We start from the raw sequence: 10,138 nt of genomic DNA, 5'->3' as shown, positions 1-10,138 counted from the left end.
ACTGGAAGTCCTGTGTCCCAAGAAACCCTTTGGTCCCAAGAAAGAAACCCTATGTCCCAAGAAAGTTCCAGACAACCCACAATAGCTGATCAAGCTACTACGCAGGGAAGGGGGTCATCTATCTCAGACCTGGACTTGGAGAAGAATGAACGTCGACATGTATCCTCCTTTAGAGGATGAGTCCTGTATTAGGCTGAGAAGCAGAACCAAAACTGAGACTCTGATGCAAATGGTTTATTGATGGAATGCTCTTAGGAGAAGGGGAGTGAGGGAAGCAGCGTAGGACAGAAGAAAAAAAAATTTAAGTAAGAATGTGCTCTCAGAAGACTGACTTCAGCCTGATTCCATGAGGAGCTCTGGGAAAGGAAGTTCCTCAATGTAAGAGGTCAGTCTTTTGTACCTCCATACAAGAGGTAGCAATTCTTTTCTAGAGATGGTCTCAAAATTAGAATACATCAAAATCACTTGGAGGGTTTGGTAAATCAGAATGCTGTGCCAACCCCTGGAAATTCTGATTCGGTAGGTCTGGGGTGGGGTCTGAGAATTTGTTATTTCCAGCAAGTTCACAGGTAATGCTGATGATGCACTTTGAAAACCTCCACTCTAGAGAAAAGGACAGCTCTGAGGTTTTAGCACCCACAGCATCTCGCAAAGGGGATCAGGAAAGCACCTGCTACATGAGGGCACATGCCAGAGACAGATGGATTGGACCACAAGCTGGGGCTAGGTAGACTACATCTTTAGGTCAGAACATCTAGATTCACAGTATCTTGTATGTTCCTGTTGTCATCCCACATCTCTTGCCAACGCATTGTTGAAACATTCTTAAAGACACATGAGGCTTTGAAGAGGAAGCAGCTGCAAGTTGCTAGGCAAATATAGTGGTGTCAGTTGCAATAGAGTGGAAAGTCCTTAAATGGGAGATCAATATTTAGGGGCAAGGCTCTAGACCAACCCTGGAAATTGCCTGATGTTTGTGAAATTAAAGGAAAATGGCATTGATGGCAAATTTTAATTTCATAAGCCATGCCAGAACTCGTAACAGTCTCTGCTCCTGAGGATCACCACCAGGTGAAGGTGAATGAATAAATGTTAAAATGGAATTCGTTTCTTTTGGTGGGGTACGTCAGGTAGAACTTGGAGAATACCTTGTACCCCTGGGCCTTAATGTCCATCTCCAGGCAGTGCATGAGGTCACTGTTGTCTAGGACTGCCTTCCAGGGCCCAAACTTGACAACGGACTTGAACATCTTCTTATCCTGCAGAAAACACAGGACCTCTGAATAATATGCATCCTGCTCCTCCGTTTCCACCAGGCACACAAGCACGCTGGACTTCCGCGCTGTTATGCCCTCTGCACGCGCCAGGCGCACCATGAGCTCCAGGTTCTCGCCATAGCCTGGCACTTGCAGGAGAAACTGCTTCCGAGACACCTGCTCACCAAAGATCTGCGGCATGTCCTCCAGCAGCTTGACCAAAGGCTTGATTTCATAGAACTGAGCCTCACGGTACACTTCAGGGATGTGCTGTGTGGGCACTTGCCCAGTGCGCAGGTAGTCCAGGATGGGTCTGAAATAGGTGCTGGGGCGATCGATGAAGAAGCGGCCCTCTGCATCCATGGAGGCCTTGGCTGAGCTAGAGAACATCTCTGCCAACTTTGAGCCCGGAAATTTCCTCAGGGTACCCAGGGTGGTCGTGTGGAACTCACCCCCCACGTTCAGCTCCACAACGGTAGACATCTGGGGGCACAAGAGGCAGAGTAAACCAACACGCCGTCTCCCCTGAGCTCATGACTTATTTTTATCCAAAGAATAACTGGATAAAAAACGTAGGAGAGCCATAACGTTTGGCTTCGGCTAGTGAAGGGCCCATCTTACTAAAGAGGGTTATATTGCTGCTGTGTTGCTCCAGGGGGTGGCTTTTTTTTTTAAGACAGAGTCTCGCTGTGTCGCCCAGGCTGGAGTGCAGTGGCACAATCTCGGCTCACTGCAACCTCCACCTCGATTAAAGCAACTCTTCTGCCTCAGCCTCCCTAGTAGCTGGGACTACAGGCGCCCGCCATCATGCCTGACTAATTTTTGTATTTTTAGTAAAGACAAGGTTTTGCCATGTTTGCTAGGCCATTCTCAAAACTCCTGACCTCACACGATCCACCTGCCTCAGCCTCCCACAGTGCCCGGCCAAGGGTGGGCATTTTAAGGAGGAAGAAAGGTTTCTTTTTTTCTTTTTTTTTTTTTTGAGACGGAGTCTCACTCTGTCGCCCGGGCTGGAGTGCAGTGGCCGGATCTCAGCTCACTGCAAGCTCCGCCTCCCGGGTTCACGCCATTCTCCTGCCTCAGCCTCCCGAGTAGCTGGGACTACAGGCGCCCGCCACGTCGCCCGGCTAGTTTTTTGTATTTTTTTAGTAGAGACGGGGTTTCACCGTGTTAGCCAGGATGGTCTCGATCTCCTGACCTCGTGATCCGCCCGTCTCGGCCTCCCAAAGTGCTGGGATTACAGGCTTGAGCCACCGCGCCCGGCCAGAGGAAGAAAGGTTTCTGTTTGAAAAAAGAATACCCATTCAAGCATCTTAATTTTAGGTCATAGAATGTTATGGGAGGAGGCCAGGCACAGTGGCACATGCCTGTAATCCCAGCACTTTGGGAGGCTGAGGCAGGCAGATCACCTGAGGTCAGGAGTTCGAGACAAGCCTGGCCAACTTGGTGAAACCTTGTCTCTACTAAAAATACAAAAATTAGCCAGGTGTGGTGGCACGTGCCTGTAATCCCAGCTGCTCGGGAGGCTGAGGCACGAGAATCACCTGAACCTGCTCCGCAGTGAGCCAAGATCACCCCACTGCCCTCCAGCATGGGTGACAGAGTAAGACTCTGTCAATACATATTGTAATATTGTAAGACTCTGTCTTACAAAAGCAGAAGAGTGTTACAGGAAGAGGCTGCCATGGAAGGAAGTCTCAGCAATGATACTTCCAAAGTCTGTGGCCTTCAGCAAGCCTTTTTCCCTCTTAAGGCCTCAGTCTCCTCATCTATAAAATGGGGATATTGGCTGGGCAAGGTGGCTCATGTCTGTAATCCCAACACTTTGGGAGGCCATGGCAGGAGGATCACTTGTGGCCAGGAGTTGGAGACCAGCCTGGGCAGCATAGCAAGACCCCATCTCTAATTTTTTTAAAATAGGTTTAAGGGAAAAATTTTTTTTTAAAGTAAAGGCCAGGCATAGTGCCTCACGCCTATAATCCCCATACTTTGGGAGACCAAGGTGAGTGGATCACTTGAGACCAGGAGTTCAAAACCAGCCTGGCCAACATGGTGAAACCCCATCTCTACTAAAAATACAGTAGTTAGCCAGGCATGGTAGCACACGCCTACAGTCTTAACTGCTCAGGAGGCTGAGGCAGGAGAATCACTTGAACCCAGGAGGCAGAGGTTACAATGAGCTGAGATCGTGCCACTGCACTCCAGCCTGGGCGACAGAATGAGAGTCCAACTCCAAAAAAAAAAAAAAAAAAATAGGAAGTAAAATGGGGACATGGAGTTGTTACAAAGTCAAGAGTTCCAACCTGGCATGCTCAGCTCTGATCTAAGATATAATAAAAGCCAAGGGTAAGGGAGGAGGGACACTTTCAACATTTCAGAAAGACGAAAGAAACCATACACGTGTTCATTTGGGAAGCATTTCTTGGGTATTTACTATGTATCCACATCCTGTGCTGGGAGTTGGGGACAAAAATTCTTATTTCATGTAGATCAGAAGTTCTGGTTAACAGTTGGCATGACTTTGATTTATTTAAAAATGAATTTTTTTTTTTCTTTCTTATTTTTTTTTTTGAAACAGAGTCTCACTCTGTCGCTCAGCCTAGAGTACAGTGAGGTGATCTTAGCTCACTACAACCTCAGCCTCCCAGGCTCAAGCAATTCTTGTTCCTCAGCCTGGGAGCTGGGATGGCCACCCTGTAGCTGGGATTACAGATGTACAGTGCATGATGAAGCCTGGCTAATTTTTGTATTTTTAGTAGAGACTGGGTTTCACCATGTAGGCCAGGCTGCTCTCAAACTCCTGACCCCAATCTGCCCACCTTGGCCCCCCAAAGTGTTGGGATTACAGGCGTTAACCATAGTGCCTGGCCAGAAAATTGAATTCTTTTTAAGAGATGGGATCTTGCTGTGTTGTTGCCGAGGCTGGGGCTGCAGTGGCATGATCATAACTTACTGCAGCCTTGAACTTGGGCTCAGGTCATCCTCCTGCCTCAGCCTCCCAAGTAAATGGGACTACAGGACATTCAACACTGTATCTGGCTACTTAAAAAATATATTTTTTGAGATGGGTCTTACTGTGTTGCCCAGGCTGGTCTTGAACTCCTGGCTTCAAGGCTTCCTCCTGCCTGAGCCTCCCAAGCAGGTGGGATTACAGGTGCAAGCCACAGTGCCCAGCATAAATGGAATTTGTTTGATGAATGTTTTTCCAAATATGGTCCCATGGGACTTAAATAATAACAGGAATATTCTTGGTAATGAAAAGGCCAGTAACTCTACATATTGTGGGTGTAAAACTGCTTCACAAACTGTGAAGTGCAGTGCAAATGCAAGTTAAGTCTGGTTGTTCAACAGAACTTTTAGAGGCCACCTCTCTGTGCCAGACCCTGGGCTGAGCACTAAGACTGGTTATTAAGCGATGATGTCAGAATTTGAACTCAGGTCCGTTCTACTCCAAGCTTGAGCTCTTAGTGATTACATAAATAAATTACCTTCAGTCTTCCAATACCTTCACTCTTCATTCCCTTAGTGACTCATTCATTCAACAAAATGTATGCCTAGTGGGAAGGTTGGTGGGAAGAGGGATATGGAAACAGACAGTCTAGTAACTCTGTGTAGTACTTTAAATGGATTATCTAATTCAGCCCTCACAACACTTCCATGAAGAACGTATTAAATCTCCATTTTACAGAAGAAGAAACTAAGGCTTAAAGAGATGAAGAAAGTTGCCTGAGACTGGCTATTAAGTGATGATGTCAGAATTTGAATTCAGGTCCGTTTTACTTCAAGCTTGAGCTCTTAGTCATTACATAAATTACCTTCAGTCTTCCAATACCTTCACTCTTCATTCCTTTAGTGACTCATTCATTCAACAAAATGTATGTTGAGCCTATTACATGCAAACCTTGTGCCAAACAGAACAGGACACAGTCCCTGCTTTCAAGGAACTCACAGGGGAGTGGGAAACAGATGGCTTAAGCACGTAGGTGCTGAGAGGGAAGACTCAAAGGTAGGAGGGGTCAGGTCTTTTTGTGGATGCGTATCGGAAGCTGTCAGAAAAGGTTTCCTAAGGGATGTGACGGCTGCTGCTGTGGAATAGATGCGTGGTGTTAGAGGGAAGGCTGGATTTCTAACCTGAAGATTTTACCACAAGAGTGGGGATGGGGACAGGGCTTAGGAATGTCACTCAGTCTAATGTAGGTGTGTCCTCAGTCTCAACTGGTCTGTGGGCTCTCCTTCTAAGATTAAAGTACTGGAGTTAAGAGAGCCAAAGGCAGGCCGGGCGCGGTGGCTCAAGCCTGTAATCCCAGCACTTTGGGAGGCCGAGACGGGCGGATCACAAGGTCAGGAGATCGAGACCATCCTGGCTAACATGGTGAAACCCCGTCTCTACTAAAAAATACAAAAAAACTAGCCGGGCGAGGTGGCGGGCGCCTGTAGTCCCAGCTACTAGGGAGGTTGAGCCAAGAGAATGGCGTGAACCCGGGAGGCGGAGCTTGCAGTGAGCTGAGATCCGGTCACTGCACTCCAGCCTGAGCGACAAAGCGAGACTCCATCTCAAAAAAAAAAAAATAAGAGAGACAAAGGCAACCGAACTGCTGGAGAAATCTGATTGCTATGACAACATCTCCTACCAGGGGACAGTTCTGCTGACTGGAAGGGAGAAGGCAGAGGAGAGGATGCATCTTGACAGCAGCCAAACAATAGAGCTGAGAAAAATAAGCCCAGAACCTCTGACTTTTTCTCCCAAAAACTTCAAGGCCCCTTGGCAGGACTGTTTGGTTAACCCTGAGGTCACCTCTGTAAAGCACCCAGTTAAATGCAAAGTTGCAGACTTTACCCCTTGAATGGACCAATATGTTCTCATTACTCCTACACTGCTGAAAGCTCCCAGGCCCTCCTAATATCCCCATATTACAGGCAAGGAAAGTTCAGAGACAAGTCACACAGCTAGGATGTCATGAAGTTGGAGCTGAGATGAAACCTGTATTAGCATAACTCCAACACAATATGGGTGCCTCACTCCCATCCTTCCCAACATCCTGCCCCACTACTGCCAATACTTAGATATGTGCCCAGGGCCCTTTGCTTTCCTTCTCTGGGCCTAAGCTTAGTTATCTGTGAAACAGGAAGGCAAAATGGACCAAGAGAACCCTAAGCTCCCTCAGCTCTGAAAGTCTAACAGATCCAATCACATCTAATGTCCTTTCTGAAGCTAATTTCCAGATGCTTCAAAAAATAGGCTGGGTGCAGTGGCTCACGCTTATAATCCCAACACTTTGGGAGGCCCAGGTGGGAGGATCACTTGAGGCCAGGAGTTCAAGAGCAGCATGGCCAACATGGCAAAACCACATCTCTACTAAAAATACAAAAAATTAGCTGGGCCCTGGTGGCGTACGCCTGTAATCTCAGCTACTTGGGAGGCTGAGGCAGGATAATTGCTTGAACCCGGAAGACAGAGGTTGCAGTGAGCCAAGACTGCGCCACTGCACTCCAGCCTGGGTGACAGCGGAAGACCCTGTCTCAAAAAAAGTTTCCTGTGCTGACATCTTCAGCTCCATTTCTTTATCAAACAAGACCTCAGCCCTGTTCCTAAGCTCCTTTTTGTTTTTTGTTTTTGTTTGTTTTTTGTTTTGAGACAAGGTCTCACTCTTGCCCAGGCTGCAGTGCAGTGGTACAATCTCGGCTCACTGCAACCTCCACCTCCAAGGCTCAAGTGATTCTCCTGTATCAGCCTCCAGAGTGGCTGGGACTACAAGTGTGTGCCACTATGTCCAGCTATTTTCTGTATTTTTTATAGAGACAGGGTTTTGCCATGTTGACCAGGCTGGTCTCGAACTACGGAGCTAGGTGATCCATCCGCTCTGCCTCCACAAGTGCTGGGACTACAGGCATGAGCTACCACACCTGGCTGAGAGTACCTTTTCTGAAGTACAAATCTGATCCTATCACTCCCTGTATTAGACACTTGAGCAACTTTTCATTCCCTTCCAGATAAACTCCAGACTCCATAACAAGGTTTAGAGGCCCTTTGCAACTGGACTGCTACTTCAACCCTCGCAATCAGCTACCAGAACCGCCTGTTGCTCCCCACCCCTCCAATCCGGAGCAAGCCAGGCCCCCTCACCTCCAGAAGCTCACTCACTTGCCATCCACACTCCTTTCTCTGACCCTACTCATCCTTCAGATGAATTCCTCTGAGAGTTCTTCAGGGTGGGTTGTCTCATTGTGATCCCAGAAGGTCCTACACTACTATACTTCACTGGCCTGGCAGTTCTTCCCTTATAATTCCCTGTTTGTTCATTGATTGCGAGGTTCCTGGCCAAGTGCTGTGTTTCATGCCTGTAATCCCAGCACTTTGGGAGACTGAGGTAGGAGGATTGCCTGAGCCTAAGAGTTTGAGTCCAGTCTGGGGTTTCAACCAGGAGTTCAAGACCAGCCTGGGTCTCACCAACATGGCGAGACTCCGTCTCTATTTTAACAAAAAACAAACAAACAAAAAGGCTGTGAGGCTCCTAAGGGAGGAGAATATCCTCTGATTTACAGGAGCATCTAGTGTTCTGTTCAAGGCCAATCTTGCCCTACCTGGCATCATGCACGGTGCGTTACACTTCCCCAGTAATTCATTCAGGCATTTATTGAGCACCTAGGGTGATCCTGGCACTAGGCATGTGACTTTGTCAATAGCCAACAGCAATGACGTGACCATGGCCCTATTAGAGAGAGCCACGCTGACCTGCTGCTGGATCTGCTTTCCCTTCCTCCAGGTCTTCAGGATGACTCTCAGTGCAGGAGAGAACCCGAGTGTTCTGCTTCTAGAGCGCACCCAGCCTTTTCCCCATCCTCCTCCCCAACTCCCCTCACCCAAGCCCGGGGACCAGGCAGGTAAGCAGAGGGATTCGGGTCCCAGCCAGAGGGCAGGGGCAGGGGCAGGTTGGAGAGGGCTGCAGGTGAGGGAAAGATCCTCTGGCCAAGCTGGTTGGATGGGCTTCTCCCACTGGGAGCAGGGGAGAAGGAGGGGCAGAGGAGAAGCCCTGGACTAGGACAAGCCCGGGGGAAGAGAGAAGGGAGGGGAACTAAAGACCGAATGTAGAGGGAGGAAGCAAAAGGGCAAAGAGGAGAGGCTGGACAGAGCCAAACCAGAAAGGGACACCGAGGCGCGAAAGGAGAGCAATCCGAGCAGGAGGGATAGCAAAGACAGAAGAGAGCGACCAGCCCGAGGTGCAGGAAGACAGCGCGCCAGAAGTAGGGGGCTCGGGCGGCTGGAGGGACGGGCGGGAGAAACTGGAAGGGAGGGCAGAGGCGCGGGGACGCAGCTAGCCTCGCACTTACCGTCAGCCGCCCGGGCCGGGGGGACTGGGGCAGAGGGGTCTGGCTCGTCATCCTGCTCGCTGGCCGCTCCACTGCACAGCCCTGCCACATGCAGATCACTTGGGCCAGCGGAAGTGCCCCTGGCTACCCGCCCCTAGGTGGGGACACCGAGGCTCAAGGCGGGCCGGGGCTGGGCCAGGCGTGGCTTGTAGTGAGACCGGGCCAAGTGCAGAAGGAAATGAACAGTCTGTCTATTTGGGGCTTTTAAAAGTTGTTAGACCCTGAGGAGGGCTGACTTTGGAGACTGAGAAATGGAGACTTAAGTACTGACCTTTTGATATGGATTAATTTCCTTCCTTTTCTTTCTTTCTTTTTTTTTTTTCCAGAGACAGGGTCTCACTCTGTCGCTCAGGCTGAAGTGCAGTGGCGGATCAGGCTCACTGCAGCCTCAACCTCCTGGGCTCAAGTGATCCTCCTACCTCAGCCTCCCAAAGTGGTGGGATTACAGGCCTGAGCCACAGCACCTTGCCTCTTCCTATATTTTCTTTTTCGGCTCAGATCAGATGGCCCCGGAGATGAAAGACCCCATGACTAAGATAAAGGACCCTTTGAATATTACATCTTAATGTGGAATGTTAAATGTACCTTTCTCAAACAGAAACACTGCCTAGAATCAATTAAATTGCTGTGACTATACACTTAACTAATATGGAAAATGTTGAAATTCTGTTAAGCTTCCCCAGACCTTGCTTCTTCTTCTTATTATTATTATTGCTTATTATTCCCCAGACCTTGCTTATATAAATGAATGACCCTCAAATCACTCTACTCAAGAGCACTGAACCCAGCTTATTGGAGCCTGTGTCCCCCCCTTGGCCATTCTCAAACTTTACGCTTAAGTAAATTATTTAAACATATTGCCTGAATCCCGTTATTAAAGTTGACACTAGTTAATGCCCCTCTCTGGACCTCAGAGTTCCCAGGAGTGAAGTGGGGGAGGCAGAGGGAGTTGATATTGACTGACATTGACAGCCAGAGACTTTTTATTCCCTACAGTCCTAGGGAGTGAAACCGCAACACCATTTTACAGATCAGAAAATCAGCACTCTAGGAGGTAAGGTGGTGTTAAAATGTAAAATCTGAGGATCAACAAAATTTTTTAAAGAGTGTATTTGAATAACAGGCAATTCTTGAATTGGGGAACACCAGATGGAAAGAGGTTGAACATTCCCATGACAATGCATCAGAGGCAAATATTTATGGGGAGAATGTGGAAACAAGATATTTTATTGGGGACATTCTAGCACTTTGGGAGGCCAAGGCGGACAGATTATTTGAGGTCAGAAGTTCAAGACCAGCCTGACCAAAATGATGAAACCTCGTCTCTACTAAAAATACAAAAATTAGCTGGGTGTGGTGGTGCATGCCTGTAATCCCAGATACTTGGGACTCTGAACCAGGAGAATTGCTAGAACCTGGGAGGCAGAGATTGCAGTGAGCCAAGATTGTACCACTGAACTCCAGCCTGGGCAACAAAGTAAGATTCCCTCTCAGGAAAAAAAAAAAAAAAAAGA

At 48.3% G+C, this 10,138-nt stretch overlaps 1 protein-coding gene across 3 annotated transcripts in view; it reads right to left on the bottom strand.

Annotated features, from left to right (window-relative positions):
- Nucleotides 1-829: 829 nt before the first annotated feature.
- KCTD14 (potassium channel tetramerization domain containing 14) overlaps nt 830-10,138 on the bottom strand; it is a 46,994-nt gene continuing 37,685 nt past the window's right edge. Inside the window, exons 1-2 of one of the 3 annotated variants that reach the window (XM_011938919.1) lie at nt 8,586-8,720; nt 830-1,739 (exon numbers count right to left, since the gene is read on the bottom strand). In XM_011938919.1, coding sequence (XP_011794309.1) covers nt 1,062-1,739; nt 8,586-8,675 — 768 coding nt within the window. In that variant the 5' untranslated portion in view covers nt 8,676-8,720 and the 3' untranslated portion in view covers nt 830-1,061. Of the gene's footprint in view, nt 2,023-3,011; nt 3,182-8,585; nt 8,721-10,138 lie in introns of those variants that run through there. The other 2 variants (XM_011938921.1, XM_011938920.1) reach the window with 2 other exon arrangements.

This window comes from Colobus angolensis, unplaced genomic scaffold (assembly GCF_000951035.1).
Source record: "Colobus angolensis palliatus isolate OR3802 unplaced genomic scaffold, Cang.pa_1.0 Scaffold179, whole genome shotgun sequence".
Taxonomy (NCBI): Eukaryota; Metazoa; Chordata; class Mammalia; order Primates; family Cercopithecidae; genus Colobus; species Colobus angolensis.
The sequence above is the reverse complement of the archived record's forward strand: the minus strand, read 5'-3'. Positions and strand labels throughout refer to the sequence as shown.